The sequence below is a fragment of the Ailuropoda melanoleuca genome, chromosome 7 (genome assembly GCF_002007445.2).
Source record: "Ailuropoda melanoleuca isolate Jingjing chromosome 7, ASM200744v2, whole genome shotgun sequence".
Classification (NCBI taxonomy): domain Eukaryota; kingdom Metazoa; phylum Chordata; class Mammalia; order Carnivora; family Ursidae; genus Ailuropoda; species Ailuropoda melanoleuca.
This window is the reverse complement of record NC_048224.1, coordinates 139,114,252-139,141,053: the sequence shown is the minus strand read 5'-3', so window position 1 is coordinate 139,141,053 and position 26,802 is coordinate 139,114,252. Positions and strand designations below refer to the sequence as shown.

Genomic DNA, 26,802 nt, shown 5'->3' with positions numbered 1-26,802 from the left:
CTTGCCTTAGACTTACACAGTGCTATATGTCAATTATATCGCAATAAAGCTGGGCTGGATCCTGAATTCTAACTTCCTCCAGTATCCCACTACCACTTTCCACACAGATGTTTCCAATTTTTCTCTCACCCTTCTGTCTTAGAACCGCTAAAAATTAAAACCGTCCTCTTCCTGAAGCCTGGCAGCTGGAAGCTGGACAACTTGATAGAACCTTCAGAGATGCCACTGTAACAGCTCATGTGTGCACAATCGTCCCCGCGGTGGCTGCATGCGCCCCTCAGAATGGTCACCAGAACTTCTGATGACATCACCAGAGATGTTGAAATCTGCAAGCCAGGAAAACAGTCAGATTGTCACCACCTGCCCTCCCTCCATCTGGAGGTGCTTGAAGCCCAAAGTCTAGAAATCTCCAATGATCGCCCACTGGCCTCAGAAACTGACTCTATAGTTTGTTCTTCTTTTTTTTTTTTTAAGATTTTATTTATTTATTCGACAGAGATAGAGACAGCCAGCAAGAGAGGGAACACGAGCAGGGGGAGTGGGAGAGGAAGAAGCAGGCTCATAGCACAGGAGCCTGATGTGGGGCTCGATCCCTTAATACTGGGATCACGCCCTGAGCTGAAGGCAGACGCTTAACCGCTTTGCCACCCAGGCGCCCCTCTATAGTTTGTTCTAATTGTTAACCTCAGTTTCTACTTGTTTCCCTTCAAATGCCAAGGACCTTGAGACTGTGTCAATGGGTATGGGATGATCTACTCTGGACATGAAACTTCTTGGGAAAGTTTCAGGCGGGAGAATGATGGGGCTCAGGACAAGCTTCTCCAAAATATATCACCATGGCATATTGACTAACTTAAGCTGAAGGAGTTTAAGAAAATGGCCACGGCGGGAAGGTCACTCTGTCCTCTGCACACCTCACCCTTGTCCCCTGAAACAGGTCATAAGACTCTCATGTAAGAGGTATACCTTATACCCCGAAGAAAGGAGTGTGCAAATCTCTGAAGACAAAGGGATGCAGAGAACCTAACAAGCAGACCTCACTGTTTCCCACGGGTCACTACCCTCCCCTCCTACACCTGCCTACACCTGTCCTGTGCCTCCACCACCACCTACTCCTCATCCCAGCCAGCATAAAACACTCGGCAAGCTTTGTCCTCTTGAATTCGTTTCCTTATGCTGTCTTCTGTTTCACATAAAATTTATCTTGAATAAATTTCTATGCTTTTCTCCTGCTAATCTGTATCTCTCGGTTTGATTTTCAGACCCGTGGAGGAACCGTAAAGAGTTGAGTAAAATCTTTTCTTCCCCTACGAGAGCCAGAGTAACCACGGCTGTAGCCCAGTGCTTCCCAAATTCAGTGGCATGTGTATCTCCTGGCAATCTGGTGCAAACACAGATTCTAAGTCAAGAGATCTGAGCTGGGCCCCAAGACTGGTTTCTAATAAGCTTCCAGGAGATGCTGTGGACAGAGACATAGGATCTACAGGACTGAAGAAGGAACCAGAACCCAAAACAGGAGAGAGTAGACCAGATCTCCAAGGCCCAGCCAGCCTCCCCCTCCTTCCCAATATTAGACCCTGAGCATGACCCTCCCTTCCCCACTCATGGGACAGGACCTGGCTCACTTCCCGACATGACATCACAGGTCCCTGGACATTCCGCAGTATCCTGGAGACCAAGGCAGGCGAAGCTGAGGGCCTTAGGGGAAGGTCTTCCTCCTTCAGCTGGAGAGAACATGGCAGGGAACAGAGGAGTGACCCTGTTTGTCCTGCTGCTGTCCTGCTGGCGTGAAGCCAAGCTCCATCCAGTAAAAATATTTTCAGGTATGGTCACAAGTGGATTGTTGGGGGGGTAGAAACGCTCACCTCCCAGGGGCTGAATCCAGCCACCGCGGCTTCTCCCTCAGGTCCTTCCCCTACATTGCCCAACTCATCATTTATTTCTGGGGGAGAATGGAGAACGTTGAACAGCTTTCTATCTTTGAAGACGTTTTAATACAGAACTGCGTGGGAGAGGAGCGTGCGTGATCATTTTTATCAGGGAAAATGTCTCACTAACGCAAAGTCCGGGAATAGTATAAAGACCCGCACCCTGGGCCTCAGTTGCACACAGGTTGCCGTCCCGCACTTTCTGCGACACACGCTCTTGTTGCCCCGGGAGTGTGGTGGTCGCGTCCAACACGCCCCGTCATTCCACCAGCCCCACTTCTCGCTAAGGGAAGGCGGTTTTCCCCCACATACCAGCGTCCTTAACATGCGGACAGAATGAACAGCAGCCCGGGCAGCCGCGGACACTGGCCGGATTCAGTCCCCCGCAGTCCCAGAGGCCCTTGCTGCAGACAGTTCCAGTTACCCCCGGGTGGCCCCCACATGCCTCTGGCTGCGGTCCTTCCATCCTGGCCCCTTCCGCGTGGAGGACCAGAGCGGTCCGGGAGCCGGGGACGGGATGGGACTCTGCGACTCGCGGGCTGTGAGGGCAAAGGGTGGCAGGAAAGGGGGGATGCTCCGTGACCCCCCCACTTCCCTCCAGGATGCTGCCCCCTCATCCACCTTCCTCAGAGGTCCCCAAAGACGGAAGGAAAGGGGCCAGGAGGGTCCCCCAGCCCCAGCTCCCAAGGGTGGACGCATGGGCCCTGGAGGGTCCCCCACAGGGTTGGTGCAGCTCTCCCGGGAACTAGGAGCTCTCCTGGGAGCAGGAGCACAGGTGCTGTCCCCGAGCCCCACACAGCGCTCCCCGTCCAGCCTCGCGGTACCCATGCTGACCCGAGGGGACGGGCCAGCTGGCCGGGGCCGGGGTGAGAAGGCAGTTGGTCAGGAAAGACGCAAACGTTTCCAGCTTCCTTTTCTTAAGGAATCTGAGTTTCGAGGCTCCTACAAAGGACAGTGTCCTTTGTGCTGCTGTGGGTGCTGAAGGGTGTGTGACCGGGGCGGAGGGTGGGGGGCGAGTGTCACCCATGCAACCGCACGTCCCTCCAGCTGGCCCTTCCTGCTCACGACTGTCGGGAGCCTGCGTCCCCTGGGAACAGCTCCCAGCACGGATGGACCGAGAGCTCCTGTGGTGGCCACAGCCAGCCTGCCCCCTCCCAGACCTGCTCTCCTGGCCAGACGGGGAACCCCTAGGTGATGGTCGGGCTCTCCCCCGGCTCGGGAGACTAGTTAAGGGCCATCTCTAAACCGTTTACTGAAAGCAAACATTGAGGTTCCTATGGCTCGCAGCTGGGACGCGGCCCCACACAGACCAGCTGTGGCCACTCGCCACTGACCAAATCCACGGGCAGAGAGACGGTGGTGAGGACGCAGGAAAGGAGTTGATCTGAGTGAGGCTGACACCGGGACAACAGCGGACTCGTGTCTCAAAGACCATCTCCCAAGTGCTGAAAACACTCGCATGTTTCTATGAGGAAGCAGGAGCCAGAGGCCGGCAGGTGTGGGCAGGTGGTGGAAAGGTCGGGTCGGTCCGTGTTTTGGGGTCCATCCCGGGCGGGGTCGCTCCGGACAGGCCTTACCCTCGAGGGGCAGCGTCGGTTCCCACCGGAGGACACTCTGCTCTCCACATCTCCTGCCTGAGTGAAGAGATAAGCCAGAAAGAAGCACTTCATCAATTAGAAAGTTTGAGGTCAAAACAGGGGTAGCTGAAGTCCCCGTTCAAGCTTCCGGGGGCTAACGGCCTCCACGGGCACCACTGCCGTCGGCCACAGGGCTCGGCCTGACCCCAAGGAGAGATGGGGGGTGGCAACCCTGGTCCTGGTTTGCCTTNACCGCCTTTCCCAAAGTCACCAGAGCACAACCGCAGAGGTCCACGGGGGCCCTTCCCTGGTGGCCAGGATGGGCGCTGTGCAAACATGGAGGGGATCCGGTTACCTCCGGAGCCGGGCGGTTCGAGGCCCAGAGACTGTCAGGCAGGGGTGACAACAGGCGAAGAACAGCCCCACAGCCACAGTTGACAGCGCACTTTCAACACCGTGCAGATATTATAAACATAAATATTTTTCTGCACACGCTTACTGGCTGATTCGCACAATACTTCCATTATAATTATGGGACAGACACAAGATGAAAAGAATATTTTTAACAAAGTGCTTGCAGACGCAGCTGTACCCATTCTTAATGACTCATTAATGCCTCATCCAAAGAGAACTGTACTTTTGTTTGTTTCCTTTACGGAAGGTCAGCACGCTGGGAAGCGATTGTCATCTCCGAGCAGACCTTTTTACATAGATTTCCTGCATTGTTCTAAGCTCCGCGTGCAGATGAGTCCATTGGTATGCAGATTGTCCATCATTAAACCCATTTGAAAATCAGCGTCGTCATTGGTTTACTGCTGGAACCCGAGAGCGTCTACAGACTGCGGCTTGCGCGCTCTGTGCAGCCGGTGGCCCTGCCCTGCGGGTCCTGGGCCTGCCCTCTCCCCTTGGGGAGCCTGCCGCTACCTGGCGGCTGGGCGAGAGGCTGACCTTGACCTCCAGTAGAGGACAGGGACCTGGACCCCCACCCCCACCCCGGGTCTGAGCCAGAAGAGTGGGAGGGAGCCCCTGGCTGGTGCTGCCGCAGGGGGAAACCCGCACCAGTCACCGCACATGGCGGGGTCCCCGGCACAGAGGGCTCAGGCCAGCGAGGCCAGGAAGGCTGCAGGTCAGGTGTCCAGGGATCCCACCCAAGTGCCGTCTGGCCAGGCCAGCTCCCCCATGAGACCCCGCGTCTTACCTGTAGACAGACCACCTGGAAATGCTCTGCCGATGAAGGGGAGAGCGCGGGTGGCCAATCTGGGACCTCCTCCCCACAGGGAACCCCAAAGGGAACACCAGTCCACACCCCCCGCTCCCCAAGTCCTACCCCTAAGTCTCCAGGGGCACTTGCTGTTCGAATCGGTCAGAGAGGAGGCAAAGGACACGCGTGTCCTTCTGGGGTGGCACTTGCAAGGGCATCATCCTTGGAGTCAGGACGTCTGTTCCCTTCTGAGGGACGGCACCCCTGAGCGCTGCCCAAGAGGGCAGGAGTCCCAGCATACGGCGCGTCACTCCAAACACGGCCACTTTGCTCACCACTCTCCAGACGAGAGCCGGGACCTGGGAGCCCCGGGCAGGGCTCTTCCCCTGCAGCCGGCTGGTGGGCGCCCCAAAACTGAGAGCATTTAGAGAGAAGTCAGTCCAAATTCAATGAACTGTTAAACCATTAGGGTATGTATTTCCCCCCAGGTCCAAGCACGGCAATACCATCAAATTTAAGAATTCTGGACGACGACGTGGCTGGAGTGTTTGGTAAGGAGCTTCCTCCCAACAAAGATCTGGTCTGTCTGTGGAGGGGTGACTGGTATCAAAAGGTGGAAGGGTGCGATTTGGTTTGAAGTTAGAATCACAGTCCTGTGGCCCCGCGCCAGACCTGGAAGGGAAACCATGAGTCCCGTGAACCCGGCCGGCTAGAACGAAGCACCCCCAGGTCCGGGAGTCCTGGTGCTCAATACTCCCGAGTTTCCCGGTGGGTCTGACAGTCTCGGTACCCGTAGGACTAGAATCACCAGCTCCCACTGTATCCGTGGGCCGACCACCCAAGGGCCTGACTACCTGGGACAAAGAAAGGGTAGAGTCCCTGGGATTTCTGCCCCCCTCCCCTGCTACTTCTCCCAGGTGGAGAGAGGGAAGCCATGAAAGGGAGACATCTGTGTCTCTGGAGACACACAAAGTCCCCCAGGTGAGAACAGCAGAGGCTGTGGAATCAGAACTCCCGGCAGCAAGGCGTCGGCCAGGCCACTGTCACGTGCCACGTGCGTGTGGCAGAGACTCAGGCAGGTGGGCCAGGAGAGCTCAGGGCGGCACAGGAACAGCTGGTGCGGGGGCCTGGGGGAGGGCGGACCAGGGGATGGCTTGGATGTGCCCTGGGGGATGCACTGGCTGGGGGGATGGGGCGGGACCTCCACCATGGTCCCCGACATGCTTGCCGCGTGCACTGCTCTATGTGAACTTCCTAACAAGCCCAAGGAGATAAACACGGACCCATTTTACAGACAAGAAAACTGAGGGTCCAAGAGGAAGCTGCCTGGATCGCGGTCCAGTGAGAGCAAAACCAGAATGTGGGTCCCATCCGTTGGGCACGAAGTCGGGTGCTCTTATGCTGAACGCTTCCTAGTAGAGGTCAGGAAGACGCAAAGGGAGAAAGCAAAGCTGCGTCATTTAGAAACCAGGAAGGACGGCAAGCTTACGCAGGGACAGCCTGGGGAAAGTCTCAGAGGGGACGGAATGACAGGGGCAGCGAGAAGTGTGACTGCACCTGGGGCCAGGCTTCTAGCATCGTGTCGTTGGGGGGCAGTGTTTATTCATCCAGGGTAACTGGATGGTCTCAGGTTTCAGAAACTGTTGAGGGAGGCAGGGGTCTCCCACCCGGACAAGGTTCTTTCGGAAGGCAAATCCCGTCCGCGTGGTGCTCCTCGAGTCCCCGTTTCTAGTCCTGGCTTCACAGATGCCTTAAGTCCGCATAGAACGAAAGGTGTCTGTCCTGGACCGCGGGCTTTAACATGTCTTTGTGTGCTTTTCCCAAGATGAAATTCTAGTCCAAGAGATGCTGGATCCAAATAAATCATCAATAGCTGGAAAGCAAAGGACAGCATCAACATTATCAACAAAATTGTTCACGGAAAAAAGCAAGTATACATTTTTTTAAACCTATAATTGCGTATATTCCTGGGTCTGTGGTGGTGAAGACAAATCCCATCGTTCTGCATTCTTTAAGGCCAGCTACTTCTGGGGCAAAAGCAAATGAAAACATGAAAGAAACAGTTGTCCCAAACCATTTCTAGAACCTTCTCGAGACTGAGGAGGTCAAGTCTGGGCTGGCAGAGACGGGTTCCCTCTATTTTGGGGTGGTCTCTGGGGTGCACATGCAAGCGAGGTCTTGTGCTCGGGCTGCAAAGGGGGTTTAACCGCCGCAGGAACACGGGGCACATGGAAACAGGACCTTTCAACTACCCGGCACACTGACGCGTACCTGAGACTTCTGAGAGTGGATGGTGACCATGACCCTATTCCACGGGGATAAGACTAGGGTCTGAAGCACTCACCCAAGGCCACCAGGCCGGTGGTGAGCAAGCATAAAGAACGTACTTTTCCAAAGTGCATCTGTGTTCGGAAAGTACGTAGATCCACAGACTGGTTCGCTGAGAGCCAAGGCCGGTGTCTGGGTGACACCTGCTAAGGGGAGAGCGGGGCATCTGAAATCTACACGCAGGGCATGACCTACATTCAGCAGCAAGACAGTTCAGCCTTGTCTTGAAATTGTGCATCCAGACGTAAAGCCCAGTTCCTAGGATTAGCATCACCCAGCATCTGCGAGGCCCACACGGCTGGGTGCTGGGGGGTCAGACGATGCCTGACTCTCTTACATACCAACTTTCCAAAGCACGTTCCCAGTAGAACTTGAACACTCCCTTAGCAGTCCGTAAAATACAGTGTGGACCCAAATGGCCGTCGGTGTGTAACCAAAAAATCGTTTCCTTATTTTTTCTATGTTCTTCATCAAAGATGCCCACACTAAAAGGAGTCATAAGATGGGTATTAATAAGAAGGATCATAAAAAGGAAGTCTCTTCTGGGGATGAAGACAGGCTTTCCCTTAATGGTAAATGCAACCCGGTAATCCCCTGCCTGTGTGGAGAGCACTTGGGGAGGACGGAGGAGCCAGGACATCCTGGTTACAGAGGATGACAGTGTGGCTGGAGAGGGAGGCTGCTCCGCCCCAGGTGGGCAGATTTCCTGTCTCTGTCCAGGAACCGCCAGCCCCCGACCCCTGCCCGTGGCTCTGACCCTGGAAAAGCAGGGTCTGGAGGAGGAAGGCAGCAATGTCCCTGCAGGCAGGGGGCCGCCTGGAGGAAGAGCTGCCACACTGCCCGCCCCTCCTAAACTTCAGCTGGGTCGTGCCCCTCCCAGGGGCAGGTGGGCAGAGCCAGTGTCCCCACCAAGCCAGGAACACCCCAGGAGTGGGAGGAAACGTCCCTCCAACAGCCAAGGGGGCTGAGATGAATTCCAGTCTGCCAAGGCTCTGAGGGGTGCCACGGGGCGACAGATCTTTCCTTTACCCTAAAGACTGCACAGAAGAAAGGTCACCTGTGCAGCTCATGGGACACCTGCCCTGTGAGGTGTGGTGGTGGTCCCTGAGGCAGGACCAGGTCCTGGTACCAGGAACAGGGGAGGCGGGGTTTGACTCAAAACTTATTCCCCGGCCCCACTGAGCATCTCTGCAGGGGCCCCTGGGATCTGCATTTCAGTCCAGCCTGGGGAGCGAGCCTCTGGTATTTGGAGGGACGGAGCGAGAATAGGACGCTCGTTCCAAGGAAGATTTCCGGTCGCCTGGATTTGTCCCACCCATTGACTCTGGTGAAGGGCCCAATGGTCATCAACTGCATGTAGCCAGGCACCTTTTTAGCAGTGGGCCTGCATTAGGAGATGGTAAGGGCAGGGGTGTGCCAGACAGAGGACAGCCCATGAGCTGGACGGGCCTCAGGGACACACATTGCACCGGTGGCACTCACTGGAAAAGCAGGAGGAAATAAGAATGGACAGGAAAACCTGAGCTGGCAGAGAGCTGAGGGGCAGGGGGATGGAGTCTGGGGTGCGGGGATCAGAGAAGCCACTAGCTCGAGGGGTCCTTGTGCCCAGCCCCACTGTCAGAGGGACCATGAAATTCCCACACCTGTGGTGCGTGCATGGACAGCTGCAGACGGCACTGCAGACCACCACGGTACCCCACTCGTCCTCTGTGGCACCCTGAGACCCCTGAGACCCACCAAGGGTTCTGCGGAGCCCCCTCCCTACAAGGCTTCTGAGCTGCTCGGACGCACACTGCACTCCTCTGGGCCCCAAGGCAAACACCACGATCTAATATAATGGCCTCCTCCCTACGTTGGTAACAGCTTCGGGGGCAGAAGGGGTCCATACCCTGCCTATCTAGAGAGTACTGTTCAGATGGAGAAACTGAGGCATGGCTCGGGGAAGGGACTCCCATATCATGTGGCAGGCCGGAGGTAGACTGGGAACCAGCACCCAGGCAGGACTGACTGAGGGGGCAGGAAGAGGTAGCTGGCTTTTTTTGAGAAAGAAAAAGCCTTGGCATTCCAGTCTGGTCACAACAGAAGCCTGAATGAGAGCTCCTGGTAGGGGGGTGGCCCCGAAGGACCCCTGACTGCCAGGCAGCCCAGGAGGGATGGTGCCACCGGGTGCCGATGACATCTCCGAGCTGGCCGTCCTTGGAAGAGCGCCATCCTCTCCTGGGGGGCAGGGGAGCACCACGGCTGTCTCCCCCACTCCCTGCCCTAAAGCCTCCTGGCTAGAGAGGGGACAGGAAGCAAATCAGTGAGCAGATGGAGTGCTGTGTCCTCAGCAAAGTTTATGCCGGTCCACCTCAATAAGGATAGCTGTTTGCAGACTGGTGCAGGTGGACATATTGTCTCTGGCTGCTTACACGTGGAGACGGGTTGCTGCTGCTGTGTGTGTGCATGTGTGTGTGTGTGTGTGTGCTCATGCACACACGTGCATGGATAATCTGGAGGGCTCAGGAGCGAGGGTCGGCATGTCGGGTAACAGGAGAGCAATGGGATGGGGAAAACATGGATGATGCAACATTTAAAACAGTTCCGTTGTGAAATCATTTAAGACTTACAAAAAATCTGGGAAAGTGGTACAAAAAGTTTCCTGTGTTCCTTCTACCGAGCTTTCCCAGTGGGAACGTCTTACGTAACTGGAGTACAGGGCCTACAACCGGGACGTTTACACTGAGGCCGTCCTGCCCGGTAACCTACAGACCTGATCCAGATTTTCCCAATCATCTTACCAATGCCTTTTTGGGGTGGGGGCCTCCAGGATCCACCCAGATGCCACAAGGCAGTCACCTGCCACATCTGTAGTTCCTACAGCCTGGTCCATCTTTGTCCTTCATGACCTTGTCCCCACCACCTTGACGACAGAGTAAGTCATCATATTTTCCAGCTTTGACAACCCGATAGGTGAGAAATGGTATCTCAGGGCTGTTCTTGTTCGTGTTTCTGTAAGTATAAATGAGTTGAAGCATCTTCTGATGTCAATGGGTCATTTCAGTATATTTTTGTGAATTATCTGTTAGCATCTTTTTCTCATTTTTTTCTATACCTTAATTTTAAAGAGTTCTTTATGTATTAGGGATGTTCATCTTTTGTCTGTGATATATGTTGCTAATATTTTCTTCCAGTTAGTCCATTGTCTATTGATGTTGCCTGAAAATGTAGAAACACAGGCCATGGGGGCTTAGTCCTCTCTGCAGGTCAGGCTGAGAAGCGTGTTAGGGTTCTGGTACCGACACTGCTGAGACGCTTGGTAGAAGCAAATACGAAAGTGCTGCAAGGGAACATACCCTCAAGCAGGCCACGCATGGTGCTCTCAGCCGGAGGCCTTGCCAGAGGTGAGCCTACGATTCCCATGCAGAACATGCGAGGGGCCAACACACCATGCGTGAGAGTAAAAGTAGCAGAGAACAAAGAACCTCAGAAAGGACAGGACGCGTGCGCGTCAGAACTTCCGCTTCTAGTTGGGAAGAAAGCTGCCAAGAACATTGTTCCCACCCTAACAATGAAAACAAGACAAATAACAGACAAAACCATAGCTTCTCTTGAGCCCAGCAGAGAGCTGAAGTCAAAAAGCACCCGGGTGAGCTGAGCTCCCACGAGGGACAAGCATCTCCATGGAGGCACTGGGCCCAGGTCCGTGCCAGCTTTGACAGAGCTCGGGGGGTACCATGCAAGTGGGTAAGAAGAAATCAGTTCCGGTTTCGCTGATTCTTAAAGGCCACGTGTGGGCTGCATGTCAGTGTGGAAGAGCTGGGCCCCAGACCCAGGATCTGACCCCTGTCCCCCAGCTCTTTTCCACAGGCCTGTCCTGGGAACCCGGGCAGGGCAGGAGACCCAGCGCAACATGACCGCCTGCTGCCGCAGGCCATGCCCGAAGTCTGCCCACCTCCCGGATTCGTCTACCCTAGCTGCTGGGGGAGGGCAGCCAGGCCCCGAATCCCAGGGTACTCACCACGTCTACCCTCGGTCTCTGACTCACATGCTTGGGACTCAAGCAAAGATCCACTGTGGTCGGAGGGGTTGGGGGATGCCAGTCCTCTCCCTCACAGAACTGACCTAGAACCTGTCTTGGGCCAGGACTGCACAGGATGCTGCAGAAGTAAGGTCCTAGCTAGAAGTGCACGTCTGCAGTGTCTTCCGGACCTCCGTGGGAAGCAGCTCCGGCTTTTGTCATGACATCTGATGTTGGCCTTATGTTTCTCACAGTCGGGCTTCATCAGTCTGGAAAGTTCCTCACTGCTATTCTGCTGAGAGTTTTTATCATGGATTTTGTCAAAGGCTTTTTCTGTATATATTGAAATGATTGGACAGTTCCTTTTCCTTATTATGTTAAAATGGTGGCTTACACGGGTTTTTAGATGCTAAACCAACCTTGCATTCCTGGGACAAGGCACATTGGGTCATGATGTATTATCCCCTTTAGTTTTGTTTTATCTTTTTTGCTTCATTCTACTTGCAGAGATTTGCTCAGCGTTTTTCACCTGTAGTCAAATATTGCAAAGGATCTGGCCTCTGTATTCATAAGAAATATTGGTCTGTCATTCTTTCACATAATATCATGGTCATGTTTTGGTGAAACTTAGGCTAGCCCCACATCATGAGTCAGCCTATGATGACTCTTTATTTCCTCTAAGAGTTTGAGTAAGGTCAGTATTTTTTCTTTCTCGGTAGAATTTGCCAGTAAAACCGTCTGGACCTGAAGCTTCATTTATTGGAAAAATTCCTGATAAATTAGAATTTTTCAATCTCTCTATAACCACTTCAATGTTTTTCTTTAAATATTTTTTCTGCCCGTCTTTTTCTCTTATTCTTCCAGGACACCAATTACACATACATTTTACCTTTTGATAATGTCCCATGGGTCTCTGAGACTCTGCTCACTTTTTCCATATTTTCCTCTCCAGGTCCATTCGCATAATTTCTGCTGCTCAGTCCTCAGTTCGTGGAGTCTTGAGCCCATCAGTAAAATTGACATCTCTGACATTTTATTTCTTAGCTCTGCGATTTCCTTTCCGTTCTGTAGCACAGTTATCCCCCAACTGCTCTCAGAGAATCTCTTGGCATGTTCTTCTTTGCCTCGTGGAGCATATTTGTAAGAGCTGCTCTGAAGTCTTTGCCGAATGACTCCACATCTGTGTCATCCTGGGGCTGGTATCATCAATTCCATTTCCCCCTGAAATTTGGTGATATTTCCCTGGTTCTCTCTATGTTGAGGAATTGTGTATTGAATCCTAGATATCGTAAGTGTCATGTTGCTTTGACCAAACCCTCTGGAGAACATTGATGTTCTGATTTTAGGAAGCCGTTCCATCTGGTTGGGTTGACCTGGTATATTTGATCTTGCCAATTGTGAGTGGTGGTTTGAATCGGTCACTTCTCGGAGAGTCTGCTCTGCTGGTTTGAGCATCCTGTGTATACAGCAACCCCAGGGTGAGGCTGAGTTTGATGGGGTTCCACACACAGAACTAGGAAGTCTGTCTCACACCCAGAACTAGGAAGTCTGTCTCTCCAGGGTTCTCTGCTCCTGAGTTCCCTGGTGCGCACTCAGGCTTCCAGGGGCTCCTTTCTCTGTGGCCAGAAAGACGGAGTTTCTGTCAGAGTTTTGGTGCCCTTGCCACAGCATCACAGCACAATGGGGCTGACCCCCAGAGCAAAGCCAGGAGGAAAACAAAGAGCAGACACGTGAAGCCCTTCCTCTTGTGGGCAACAGCTCCGCACCTGCCTGTGTTTGCTCCTTCCAGGAGCCTTAGCTGGTTCCTTCGTGAATTCTGTGTGGAGGTGTTAGTCAGGTTGGGTGGGAGAGTGGACTCAACCAGCAAGAGGACCCCAGAATTCCCACTCAGCATTTTTCAGAAAGTTCCAGGAAATGCCAACCTTCCCCCCATGGGAAAATGCTAACAAAAATGCAGCCTGAACTAGGCTAAAGTGACCTCTCCTCCCTGCTGTGACCTTCTACTGGGCAGCTGCTGCTTGACCTCCTCCCCGTCCTCCCCCTCCGTCCTCATGCCCGAGCCATCTGCTTGATTCAGGAAAGCCGACTGGGGGTGTGAGACCATCCCCATCCCGGTCTGGGAGAGCAGTGGTAGAACAGGTGGAGGCAGCTGGTTTCTGGGGGAGGCCTGTTCAGGCTCTGGCTGACCGCCAGGAGCGTGCCCAGCTCCCGAAATCCGTCATCGGCCCTGGGCTACCGTCAACAATGGCCTTAACGTCATTTCCGTGTGCGTGCTGTCTTTCCTTAGGGCCCACTGTTATCCTTTTTCCCAGCAACAACCTCATTTGTAGGGTTAGATACTTCAAGTCACCTCCTCCTGGGGAATAAGGAATGCACAGAGCGGTTTTGAGTCTGGTCATTGGGTCAGTGGTGTGTCCCACTTCCTGGGCCTGGGATGGCTGCCATCAACCCCTGAAATTTCAGAGGGCTGTTCTGCTGGCGGTTATTAGCGTTTGAACAGAGGAAGCTTGACAAGGAAAATCTTTAAAGGAGTGCATCTCTAATGGTGGAACTGTAGCCATTTGAGCAGATGGCTGGGACAGGCTTGGGTTTGGGTGGGGGCTCACCGTCTCAGGTCCTCCAGCCACACTTGGTAGGTGGCTTACCGTTCACAGTGACCTCACCTCCCAGGAAACGAACCAACCCCCGGGGCCCTTCCACTGTGCCTTGAGCCTCACCTGCACCCCCGGAGTCCATCCCATGGCCCAGGAGCAGAGCGAAGGCCATCTGCCATATGGGGAGCAACAGTGCCATCAGGCCAGGCAGGGCTCCTGCTCTGGGTCCCCATTGCAGAGGACCCACACAGTACACACATCAAAATTCAGTCTATTTTCTCTCCCGTCTTGTAGGAAAGTTTCTTATGACTTTGGCAGCCAATGGGACAGGGAATGAAGGACAGGGATGCATTGTGGCATCAGGACCCTGTGCAGGGAAGGCTGAAGGTGGGGGTGATGGCGGGTGAGAGGGAAGCACCACCACCCCCTCCTTGGAAGCCAGTGAAAGGGGCTACTCTGAAAGCTGCCCTCATAGCAGCAGCACCTGGACGGAGCGGCTATGGAAGGTCACTGTGCTCCCCTCCCCTCTGCTCAGGGGTGTCACTGGGACACACAGAGTTGGAAAGGAGCCAGGATAGGACCCCTACCATGGGGTGTGGAAGGCAGTCCTGGGGCAGCCTGGGTTCTGCCCAGTGGGGAGCAGGCTGAGGGTCCTGCCCAGGAAGGTGGAGGCATGCCTTGTAACACTCACAGTGGGACATGTGGCAGGTGGCCTCTGTGAGCCTTAGGCCCAGGCCCTGCCACGCTGGGGTGGCCCATCCAGGAGCACCTGTTACAACGCCCTATCAGAACACCTCCCTGAGGACCAACGGAACAGGCTGAGCCATCAGAAATGATGGTGCAGGTCAAGAATGGTCCGACACCGGTCCCTGGAATGCTTTCAGGGGCCCCTGCGGCTCAGCGTGGCTGGGATCCCCGCAGACTTCCCGCCTCTCCGTGCCCGGCCCTCAACCCCGCTGGACAGGCTTCCCCGAGCTCCAGCCTCCACCCCACATGGACACAGACGGGCCCGCAGAAGGTCGGGCCTGTGTGCCTTTGCTCCACATGCCGGGCAACCCCGGGAGTTTGGGACTCACTGTTCAGGGGTACACTGAGCTCCACCACCGACTTCCCCAAAGACATCAAAGTACGGCCAACATAACACCGTCCTCCTGAGCCACACCGCGGGATTGTGAGGCAAAGAGGGTGTAAAGGAGGCTGCAGGGAATGACTCCCTAGTGTGAAGTTCTGGCCACCACAGCAGGGCACCTCTTGGAAACTCGCTGGCTCTCCTTCCTGGGCTGGGATAGGTCTCGTAGGCTACTAAGTGGCAGGATGGAACTGACAGTGACATTTCTCCTTTTCCCCAAATCTGATCTTTCTTAGCATAGTCTTATATTTGGCTTCTTAATGATAGCTGTCACATTCTAATGGATGTTGCCTGGTACGGGGGCGGAAGATAAAGGGAAGGAGGCACACACGCAGCCCCGTTGTACACTTGTTGACGAACAGGGTGTGTGTTGACAAAGGAAATCCCACTCATGCTCCTGCCACCTTTCTGAGCTGATGGGAGGGAATGAAAGGTTCGTGGTGGGCCACGGGGACTGGGGAGACAGTGCAGGGGAGAGGCCAAGAGCCTTGGCGGAGCACCAGATAGCCTGGTTGAAAGGAAAAACACGAATTTGGAATTAGACCACAACTGTGTGCCAAATCTTGATCATTGTGCTTAATTTTTCCCACAGAAGAAACAATGTATCAGATTAAAAACCTAGCAGCTCTGGAAAAAATCATTTACAGCCTTCAAAGAGCTTTAGGTAAACGGAACTTGGGACCATCTTGGTGACAGATAAATGTGGAGGACGCATGCTCCTGCCGGGACATCCCCCACTGTGAAGAGAAGTAAACCGTCTGCTCCAGGGAACCGATCTCTGGAGGGGCAGGTGACTCAGTCCCTGCGCAGAGCTGCAGGGAGCCCCTGACGGGTTTCCTGTGTTGTCAGTGCGGGACTCCTGGCCCCCGAGTCCACATCTGAGGAGTCATGGGCCATGTTCTGGGCGTGTGGGGCTGCCATCATACACCCCACAGCCAGGCCCGGGAAGGTCCCCAAACCTCACTGCGGGCAGCCTCTCACCTGGGGCTGAGCCCCACACTGGTGAGCACCCCGATCTCCATCGCCCAACCCCCTTCCCTTTCAGACAACTTCCTAGTTGCTGAAGTTGGTCCATGAATTTCCCCTGGTGGCTTCTGCCCAGGCCCCATGCTTCTCCCTGGAACTTTCCAGAACACCTCTGAGCCTCTCCCCAGGCCAGTCCTCTCCTGTCCTCCCAGCCTCTCCCAGGTAGACCCCATAGTCACACAGATGGTTCGAATCAACACCTCCAGCCTTCTACCCACCACACACCCGTGATGCACCCTAAGACCGGCTGGTTTGGGGGACACCACACCCTAATTTCAAGCTAGTGCTCATGAAGACTTGCAGGGATTTGTAAATGTGACTGCTAAGCCACATGGGTCAGCTCCTTGTAGATCCCAGCACAGCCAGACATTTAAACCTGGCCAGATTCACGCACCTTCACCCCGTGTTCACTGAGCACCTTCCACGGGCCGGGCACCGCTAAGAGTTCGCGGGATGTTGCACCGCAGACACAGACAGCCCCGCCCTCAGGGAGCCCACATTCCAGGTCACGGTTAGATCACCTCTCCTCTCCCACCTGTTGGGACACTTCCGGGTCTCCCCTCTTTTGTCGGCTCCTCCTCCAAGCCCCCAATCATGCTTTCTGCAGCCAGCCTGCCATCTTGCCCTTTGTGCAGATGCCGGCCAGGATGGAGTCCCAGACACATCACTAGAGACCTCCCATCTGTGCGAGTGGTCACCAAGCACAGCCAGGAGCCACTCGGACACGGTGGGGCCAGAGCTAGCCCTGGGGCCTCAAAATCCCAGGCCCCCCGGTCTGCACCTCCCCCCAGCAGGACCCCCCCAATGTAATCAGAGGTAGAAAGGGAGGTTAGTTTTCTCCACTCACTGCAAATTCACTGACTGGTACTGACATCCAGCCAATTTCTGCTGCTTTAGACAGATTTCATGAGAGACTTTGCCAAACTCCCAGCTCCCTGGGACTGGAGAGTTCTGTCGTGGGGACAATAAGGTCTCCGATGGCTCAAATGTCTAAGGCAGGGCATTTGCACCTGATGAAGTTCCTGCAGGCTGGCCCCGTGCCTGGATGTCTGGGGGATGGGCAGCGGAAGCTCCTCGAGGGCCAGGGCTGGGGCCCCAGCAGTGCGTGGACAGGAGGACCAAGGTCCTTGACCTCCTTGACCTCCGGGAGCCTGATGTCACAGGAGTGGGTCCACAGAGGGCTGCTCCTGAGGGGAGGAGTGTCCCGCCCAGTCCAGCCAGCAGAGCTCAGAGCCCCAGTGGGTTGGGGGGCAGAAGGCAGTGGCAGTGAGGCATTAAAGGGTGCAGTCTGGCCCCCCACCCTGTCCTCCTCTCTCTGCACTGCTCCTCCATCCAGGTCACGGCCTCGTACTCCCCAAGATCCTGCCAGTTCTCTCCCCCATCTGGCTCACTGCCCACCTCACCTGGACCCACACCTTCCCTTTCTCCCTCCAGCAGGGAACGCATTAGCCCTGCCCTCTCTGGCTTCCGAGTTGTCCCCTACCGTCCTCTGTGCATCTGCAGGGCACTGTCCATCGTGCAAGCTCATCCCCTCCCCCAGGACCCTCTCTTCTCGTGGCTCCTTCGGGAAATTGGGGAGGCTGCTCATCCAGGCGCAGCCCTGGAGGCCCAGGCTGATGGCCAGGGGGCTGGGTGGTGGCCTGACCCGGGTTCAGATCCCCACCTGACTCCTGAGGAGCTGCGTCAACCTGGTGTGACCTTGGGCAGGTGACACCTAAGCCTCGGCTTCTTCCTCCTCCACGTGGGCACTCAGAGCACCTGAGTCCAGGGTGCGGGGGTGGATGAGCTGCCGGCGCTCTTCCCAGCTGCCCGGACCTGCGGGAGGGCTGCACCCGAGACACCCGTGGGGAAAGAGGTGTGTCGTGGGTCAGGGACGACGAGGTGGGGCCTCCATGCCCCCCTCCCTGTCCCCCTCAGTCTCTCGGCCCAGGGCTCGACCCAGTTCACACTGATGGGAGCAAAGCCCAGGAGGGTGTGAAACCAGCCTCCAAGGAACACCTAGGATTTTTCAAGAAAATCTCCTCTTTCCAAACAGGCAAAACTCTCAAGCAAAAAATAAGGAAGCACAAACATTCGATCAGAGTAGCCAAACTGCGCAAGAGGAAATGGACCCTGAACTGAGAAGCCGGACCACCTGAGGGGACAGCCACTCACGCCCACCAGTAGGAAGAAGAATGAAATAGAATCACTATTTTGTATAAAGAAGAATCACTTTGTTCAAGGAGTGCCAAATAAAACGAACATATTTAAATACTAAGAGGCAATGTGGTTTTTTCCCTTCAACAATAACAAAAAAATGAAAATCTAATTGAGCCTGAAAAATAAGAGTGTCCAAAGCTCCACGGTCTAACGGGATGAACTTTGAAGACACATAACCTCCGAACCTATGTACCGTCAGGATTTCCCCAGAGAATCAGCATCAGCAGGATGCATATAAAACACGAAAGGAATTCGTCATAAAGAATAGGCATATGCAGTTGGCGAGCTGGAGACCCAGGAAAAGCCAACGTTTCCCATCTGCGCAGGAAAGCAGGAAAAGACCGAGGACCCCCGTTGGAAGGCCGTCTGGCAGGAGCAATCCCTCTCAGTCAGGGGAGGGTCAGCTGTTCAGTCTAGTGGGGCCTTTGACGGATCGGATGTGGCCCACCCACATCAGGGAGGGCAATCTGCTTTACTCGGCCTGCTCATTTAAGCGTTAATCTTGTCCAAAAATAAGAAACACCCAGAACAATGTCTGATTGAGTCTCTAGGCACCTGTAATGTTTGACCACACAAATTGTGTGACTGCGCACATATGTTTTTAGCCTAAGGGACAGCGGAGTCAACGTGTTGGGTCCCTGGCAGATAACTGAACTTCCCTTCCCTTGAGATGTATTGTACAACAACCTACACACTTTGTGTTTCCGGCTGACTCGCAGAAAGCTAGGGCTGACACCCCGCCTCAGCATGGCTGGGCTGTTCACAGCCAGTGTCCAATCTCAACGGTGGTGAAATATTTTGCATATCACCCCTGATGGAAACCAAGATCTCTACAGAGAAAGAAGTTTTCCAATCCTCAGGAAATGACCCAATTTCAAGTAATTTCAATGTTTTGAAATTCCGCATTCTCAAAATGGAGTAGGTACGGCTCAGAGGGAATGGAGAACTTCAGGAGCTGGCCTGGCCTTTGTACAAGTGTTTTAGCTGCAAGGGACTTGACCCACCAGCATGTTCTGGGAGAGGACCAGACCTGTCAGCAGCTGTCAAAGTCTCTTCCAAGGTCTTATATCCAAACTGGTTCTGGCTGTGGACTAGCCCTACCCCGTTCAGCACGCTGGAGACCAGGCTGGAAAGCACTGTTTGGGTTAAAATGTCAGAGTGCCCCATTGCTCCAGAAAGGCAGGTTTGGGCACATTTGTGAATCTTGTCTTAGAAACAGCTCTGCCTCTTTTGTCCAGTCTGAACAGTGGACTGGGATTCTTCCTAAAACACCATTTTTAAAGGCGGTGGGGATCAAACTAGACTAGACCATTTTATTTGTAATTGCTGGCTGTCCGCTCTTGTCAAGAGAGACAGAACTCGGTTTCTCTCTGTCCTGACATCAAGTCAGCCATAGTGTGGAAGCCGGGGAGATGGAATCAGAGCGTGTTTATGCCGGGCAGGCTCTGAGAGCCCAACCCTGTGACCCCGGGAAGCTGAGGCAGAGAGACGACACTCAACTCCCTAGTCGCCCAATCCGTGGCAGAGCAGGACGTGGGTACCCCTGACTTCCGAGCTTTTCCCTCTCCTGCACCATGTCTCTGAACCCCCTCCATCAGTAAACGGATATCTTAGTGTTGTTGTTCTCTGGGTTTGACTCTTGCCCCACTAATTTGCTCAATCCGCCGTAGCAACCTGCCAGACAGGGCAGCTTAAACAGAAGTTCAACGTCTCGCCATTCTGGAGTCTGGAAGTCCAGGCTCAAGGGCAGGGCTGGTCTCTCCTGAGGCCTGTCGTCCCCTTGGGGTGCCGACAGCCGCCTTCTCTCTGAGTCCTCACAGGATCTTTTCCCTGCATCTGCATCCCCATTTGAGAGGACACCAGTCAGAATGAATGAGGTTCACGCAAACGCCTGATTTTAACTTAATCACATCTTTAAGACTCTCTCGGCAAACACAGTCACATTCTGAGGAACTGGGGGTCAGTGCCTCAGCATTTGGACTTTCAGGAGACACAACTCAGCCCAGCATGTCTCTCGAGCATTCTTAGCTGTTCTTTGTGATTTGCACGTCGTTCCCACGCACGGAATGCCAGGTGCTCTCAGCACGGTGCTTGGGAGGGAGGCGTCCACTCCATGTGTCTCCTCTCAGAGGTGTTGGGGGGCTTTCTCTAACTGCTCACCGTCACATGGCCACTGGTGGAGCCAGTCCTCTGGCAGGCCTTCTAACCCAGACAACTACCACTGGTGGCAACCAGGATATACTGATGGCCTCAGCTTACACAGCAGTGCTGCCCCCAGATGGGACAACATGTTGAAAAATCCCTTTCATTACTTTGCTGTAGGTTGAACAGATAGGCTTGAAATTCACATCCCTGTTCCACCTCTAAACTTCATAACATCTCTCATTACAGCAATTTTTAAAACATGAACATGTAATGATTTAATATTGTGACCACACAAAATGTTTTCAACCCAGGCGACAGCATCCAGGAGAGTGCAGTCGATGTGCCAGGTCCCTGGCAGACGGCTGAGCTTCCATTCCCAGAGACGTGTTGTGCAGCAATGGAAATATACTCAACACGGCTGAACTATGCATTACAAGTGGCTAAGACGGTAAATTCAATGTGACAGTTTTTTTTTTAAAGATTTTATTTATTTATTCGACAGAGATAGAGACAGCCAGCGAGAGAGGGAACACAAGCAGGGGGGAGTGGGAGAGGAAGAAGCAGGCTCATAGCGGAGGAGTGACGTGGGGCTCGATCCCATAACGCCGGGATCACGCCCTGAGCCGAAGGCAGACGCTCAACCGCTGTGCCACCCGGGCGCCCCCAATGTGACAGTTTTTTAACCACAGTAAAGATAACGGAATACCTTTAAACAGATACCTACAGCTACATCATGAAAAATGTCATGGAAAGAGAACCCACAAAATAAGAGAAATTCTTTGCAATCATATACCTGATAGGGGCTTGTATCCAGAATATAAAAAGATCTATTACAATTCAAAACTAGACAGACAACCCCATAAAAATAGGCGGAGGGTCTGAATAGATGGTTCTCCAAGTAAGATATACGAGCAGCCAGTAAGCACGTGAAAAGATGCTGAAGGTGAGGAGCCTTCGGAGAGATCACGGGACAGCGCTTGCCACCGCTCGGGTGGTGACGAGCACTGGTGAGCACTCGGAGGGCCCGGCGGCCTGGGTCGCTGCAGGCGCAGAGAGACGGCATCTCATCTCGGCTGGGAGCGCGGCCCGCCGGGCCCTCCGACAGCACACGGCCCCTCACTGCGGAGCCGACAGACCCTGGCCAGGCTTCTGTCACACGGACATTTCCACGCTCCTGTGAGCAGTGGCATCACCCTCAACAACCAGAAGCAGACACCGCCCCAGGGTCCGTGGGCTGCTGAGTGGGTGCGCGGGAGTCATGCACGGGCGTCCCGCTCGGGCAGCCAAGTCACCAGCCAGGAGGGGAAGGGGGCCCTGGCGGCAGCGCAGACGAGCCCCACCAGCGGCGCTGGGCACAGGAGCCCAGAGTCTCCGCTCCCACTGATACGCAGTGTGGACAACAGGCAAGTCCACGGGGACCGTCGATCGGGGGCCACCGGGGCCTTGAGGGGTGGCCGCTGAGCCACGTGGCCTTTCTCTGGGGGTCACTGAAATGTCCTCAAACTGGCTGCGGTGACGGCTGCACCACTGAATGCGCGGCATCGCACACCTGAGGCAGGTGAGCTGTGTGGTGTGAGGATACCTCCGCGACGTGGGCTTTTACAGCCACACGCTCCAGCGGACGTCGTCGACAGCGTTGAGGCACTGAGCGCCGTGCCCCAGAGTGGAGCGGCTTCAAGCACCTGGAGATAGCGGTGTCGCGGAGGGGCAGACGCGCGGACACAGGCAGAGAGGGAGCGCACACAGAAATACTTCTGACAGCTACGCACGCGGTTCTCCAAGGACACAGCCCATGAGCCCTGGCGCTGGAGCCCTCGCACAGCTGTGACCCTCGTCGCCCATGGAGTGACACGCACTTCCTGAGTGACAGAGTTCATTGTAAAATGCAAAACTGTAACTCCTTCAGAAGAGAACGCAGAAGAAAATTCCCGAGACCTAAAGGAGGGGAAGGGCTCCTACACACGGCCCGAAGCCAGAAAAGGGGTGAGGGGAGCCGCATCAAGACTTTCTCTACCAAGTCCGGGGCTTTGGGCTATGACGCCCCCTGTGACAATGTTGGAAAGAAAAGCTACAGACCAGGAGAAAACCATTGCCAACTACGTACTTGAAACAAGTCATATCTTCCGGCTGTACATTCCCTGAACGTCCTTCAATGGTCACTGAGCGCTCACAGCGCCCCTCTGACTCACATCTCAGTCTGCACAACGCAGAGGCCGTAGGGTGCCTAACTCCCATGCCCGTCTCTACACTCTCCTTCTTCCCCCGTGAGCTGTCAGCCCGAGGGGGTGGGGGCGGCAGACTGGAGAAAGGACCCCTCCCCCTGCAGGCCAACCCTGCCCAGGGACAGCACCACCAGGCCCCGCTGGGTTCCCTCCCCCAGCCACGTCCTAAGGCAGGTCTCCCCCCAGATGCGTGGTGCCCGAGGTCGCGAGCCCAGTGAGGGCTGGTTCGTCCTGGCCAGGAGGGGAAGGCAGGCCATCTTCAAGGAATGAAGGAATCGGTGACGGCAGAGGGGAGGAAGATGCTCGGGAAGGATGGTGCGGTCCGATGTGGAATGGCAGGCATGGGGCCTCTGCTACCCGCCCCTCCCCGTCCTCCGCAGGGCGCAGGGAGCTGCTCCTGGCCTTCCAAACCAGTGTTGGTGGGTGTTACGGCTCGAAACTGCACGCATACCTCAACTTTGCAAATTAAAATATGTGATCGCCATGTGGGTTCTGGGTATGAGAGTTGTGGTTTGGAAAGATGCACAACACCTCACGGGTTTAAACAGCAGGGTTCTGGGGATAGTCCCCAACTACCGCGTGACTTCACTGGCTCCTTTCTGCTTCCGGGAAGAGTGGGAATTTGCAGTTTCCCAAGATGCCAGTCTTTTCTATTGCTACCTTCAAATGCTATTGTGGACACAGATCGTCTAGTATTTGGGGGACAGGGGGTTAGTGGTGATCACTGAGATTTCCTCTTGGAACACAAACATGAAAGGGAGTGTGGCAAGTGTATTGTAAAGCTGTTATAAAGTGTATAAGATGGCGTGGCTCAGGAACACACTGAGCCTCAGCGGACTGGAGTGAGGTGTCCAGAAATTCAGCGTCGTGGTGATGAGCACAAGAAACACATTCTTTGCAGAGCCACGTGTGAGGTGTGGGGACAGTGCATGAACCTCCTGGGAAAGCATGAAGTCAGAGCCTTAATACACAGCACACAGGAAAACCAACAGAGATGCGTTAAAGATGCAAATATCAGGGAGACCAGCATCACGATGCCTGAAAGAAAATAGACGGGAATTGGGCCAGTCTGGGTCCAGTCAGTCATGTAAACAGAGGAGCTAGAACATAAAGACCGAGGACTAGGGCGTGTGGTTGGGGAGTAAGGGTGAGGATGGAAAGGGTACAGGGAAGAGGCCCCAGGGATGAGGGAGGTGCCCAAGGACACACTCAGAGGGGCCTGGCCCTGAGCCCAGGGCCCAGGCTCCGTGGGTAAGACGTCCGCCACAGCTGGCCCCCAGGCGCGGGGCAGCAGGAAAGAGCCCCTGGAAAGATGGTCCCGGTGGGGCTGTGAGAGGCCACAGACCCCGCAGAGGGGGCAAGAGGAGCAAACGCAGCACCCCCAGACCAGGAAGGGGTCTGCCACGCCCCAGCATCCCCACTGCTAAAGCTCGATGCAGGTACCTGTCTGCTATAACTGAGAAATGTCAGAACGTCCCACCCATGATGGCAGAGCGCACACCAGAGCAGAAGCCCGGCCATGATAAACTGATCACTGGCACAGAAGTAGTTTTATAATCTCAACGCACTTTCCTTAGCATGACTCCAAGGACAGACACTGTGCAGAAAAATATGATGAGACCATAAAACAGTCAAGTCTGGAGAAGTAAACGGAGGCATTAATGCAACTCAGACAACCTGTAACATCACGGAGTCAGTATTGCTAAATAGTAAAGGTTCTTATAAATCAGCAACACATTTACGAATAACCCAAGCACACCAACTGGCAACGCAGCAGGAATGGGTAACATATGGAACCCTAAAAACACAGACTCCCAGGAGCAGTCTCATGAATAATTTCAGAACCACAACTTAACAAGGGCACACGGCAGGAGCTTGGTACATACTTGCTAAATGAGTCATCTGCATATCAGATTTTCTAAATTTAAAAATATGATTAATGCCTAGTTTTGGCCAAAGTGTGAGGAAAGGGGTAGTCTCCAAACATCATTGGTGGGAGTGTAAATTAGCCCAAATTTTCTGATTGGTAACTTGGAAATGTACGTAAAGCCATTAAGCTGTGTTGAAAATTGACTCAGAGACTCCATCTCAGGAAACTAGGCAAGTATGCCAAGAACTGCATATAAATATGTTCACTGCAACATCGCATCTAATTACGAAAAAAGACGCAGTCATTTATAAAGGACAGGAAGATCAATCCTGCCTCCAGCGCACGCTAGCAAACCACACAGCTGTAAGAAAGGACATGGAGATGCCCACGGCCCGCATGGAAACGGCCTAAAATTTACCAAGGGCTCCGGAGTGTCCACATGTGTCACAGTGGGGAGTATGCTCCCACTTTACCTGAAACATCACAGGGAGATCGATGTGAAAATGCTTAGATCTGTGTGTGTGTAAACATACGACTCATGTGACCGTCCCTGGGTCACTTTCTACATTATGGATTTCTGTAAGGTCTGAACTTTGTTACAAGAACCATTACTTTGATCCCCTATCCCTGCAAAAAAAAAAAATGCTCATTTAAAAAGTCAAGTACTGGGGTAGCCAGGTGATGGGTATTAAGGTGGGCACGTGTTGTGATGAGCACCGGGTGTTATACTAATGAATCGTTGATCGCTACATCAAAAACTAATGATGTGCTATATGTTGGCTAGCAGAACATAATTAAAAATAACTAAATAAATAAAAAGCATATCGGGGGGGAAAATCAAGTACTATAGAAATATTTTTAAAAATACATGTCCCCAACATCTCACCTCCCAGAAACTCACAGGTGAAAAACCATTCCCTGCCATCTAGTTACGGGGGGATAGAAGCATAAACAGGTGTAAGACTGCATTGTAGTTATTTTAAACTGAAAGTTGTCCTCGTGGAGTCATAACCTATACATATTTAACTTACTTGCATTTAGTTCATATCATTTCAACGGGGCATACTTAGCAAAGAGGGAGGGCAGAAGACAGAAAGAAAACCAGAGTGAGCGGCCCAGATGCTGCTTGCCCCGGGGGAGGGGAAGGGGGAGGGGGGATAGAATTCCCGGCTCACCTGTTTGTTCAGGTGCTCTCATTCTCCTGAGGCCTCAGAGCATTTTACCACCTGCCACTGATTCCAATCTTCAAACATACTCATTCCTTTCTTCAAAATGGGCCTTAGGTCAAACCCAGCACTCAACCAAAGAAACTGTGGGTATTCCCCCTAAAGGAAAAACAAAAAAACAAAAAACTAACCACTTACATCGATGTATGGATAGATAATACATTAGCTTCCAACATGCCAGCTGACCAATAGAAATAAAACGCAAGAATTACATATATAATTAAGATTTGTCCACTAGCCACACTAAAAAAATGAAAAATAAACAGGTGAAATTAATTTGAATAATATACTTTATTTAACTTAATATATCCAAAATACTACAAATCAAATATGCACTCCATGTTAAAAATCATTTGTGAGATAGTTTACATTCTTTTATTCTTACTAAGTCTTGGCAACCTGGGTACGGCACGTCTCGGTCAGAGCACTACATTTTCCTTGGGAATATTTGATCAGCATTGACTTTTCACAACAGTTACTGCTGAAAGAGCAGCTACCCATACCCACGTGGTTTTTAAGTTGTTCAGACACACTTAAAATGTTGCCAATGATTGAGTCAAGTTTAAGTTTTTTAAATCCAAATATAAGTAAGTTAAAATTAAAGTGTAAAATTCACTTCCGCAATCTCACCAACCACGTTCACATCGGTGCCATTTGGGTTTTCTTTAGCCGTCAGCGAAAAGGTATTGGCAGGTTCTAAGCCAGCACTACTGTCGGACTTACATCTTAGAGGAGCCCCTGGCTGCCAGACAGGAAAGCTGAGAGGCAGTCACCCTGGTTTCCGCAGGAGAGCCTGGCGGGCGTGGCAGGGGTGGGAGGTGTGCGTGCACAGGATGTATTGGAGCTAGAGCCACTGGGATCTGCCTGTGCACGCCAGCACGGTATTGGCCCCGGGGTGCAGGACTTGAGCCCCCGGGTAGACACTTCTGGGTCCTTCCCAGAGACGGAGGGCAGGCAGGGACGGTAAGTGGGAGTAACAGGTGTGGGGATGACTTGGGAATTTTATTTGGGGTAAGTGGAGACGCCTAGTAGAGATCCTGATGGAGATGAGGACTAAGGCTCTGGGTTTATGAGTCTGGGCTGCGGGAGAGAGAGCTCAGGGCCAGAGATGTGAAGTTATGAATCATCAGCGCATGAATAGTATTTGAAGGCGTGGGATTTGACATGATTGGCTAGGAAGAAAGTACAGAGAGCAGAGGGTCTAGGACCGGGGCCTGGGGCCCTCGAGCATTCGGAGGTTGCATAGGAGAGCTACAGAGCCACAGAAACCAGGACAATGTGTCCCCAGAAAGAGCCTGCACGCAGCCCAGCCGCTGCACACCGGGAAACGCAAGACTAGCAGAGACCGTGGGTTGGC

At 53.5% G+C, this 26,802-nt stretch overlaps 1 protein-coding gene and 1 long non-coding RNA gene across 3 annotated transcripts; one reads left to right on the top strand and one right to left on the bottom strand.

Moving 5' to 3' along the window:
* Positions 1–1,359: 1,359 nt before the first annotated feature.
* Positions 1,360–17,965, top strand: LOC109490457 (sperm acrosome-associated protein 7). 2 transcript variants are annotated; one of them, XM_019805284.2, is made up of 6 exons: positions 1,360–1,823; positions 5,195–5,257; positions 6,532–6,633; positions 7,511–7,606; positions 15,350–15,421; positions 17,819–17,965. In XM_019805284.2, the coding sequence occupies exons 1-6, from the start codon at positions 1,634–1,636 to the stop codon at positions 17,902–17,904; spliced, it is 609 nt and encodes a 202-aa protein (XP_019660843.2). In that variant the 5' UTR covers positions 1,360–1,633; the 3' UTR covers positions 17,905–17,965. The 2 variants fall into 2 exon arrangements, with proteins under 2 accessions (XP_019660843.2, XP_019660844.2); XM_019805285.2 differs by lacking the exon at positions 7,511–7,606 and having other exon boundaries at positions 1,365–1,823.
* On the bottom strand, positions 6,501–26,241 carry LOC117802964. The gene is made up of 4 exons (XR_004626448.1): positions 26,169–26,241; positions 25,395–25,544; positions 7,376–7,519; positions 6,501–6,579 (listed from the first exon to the last, which is right to left on the bottom strand). It is a non-coding gene; the product is annotated as an uncharacterized LOC117802964 (long non-coding RNA).
* Positions 26,242–26,802: the final 561 nt, after the last annotated feature.

Coding starts and splice junctions, on each gene's coding strand:
- LOC109490457 (XM_019805284.2), top strand. CDS start 1,634: ATGACATCACAGGTCCCTGGACATTCCGCAGTATCCTGGAGACCAAGG. Junction 7,607..15,349: donor AGACAGGCTTTCCCTTAATG/GTAAATGCAACC, acceptor TTTTTCCCACAG/AAGAAACAATGTATCAGATT. Junction 15,422..17,818: donor CAGCCTTCAAAGAGCTTTAG/GTAAACGGAACT, acceptor CTTTCCAAACAG/GCAAAACTCTCAAGCAAAAA.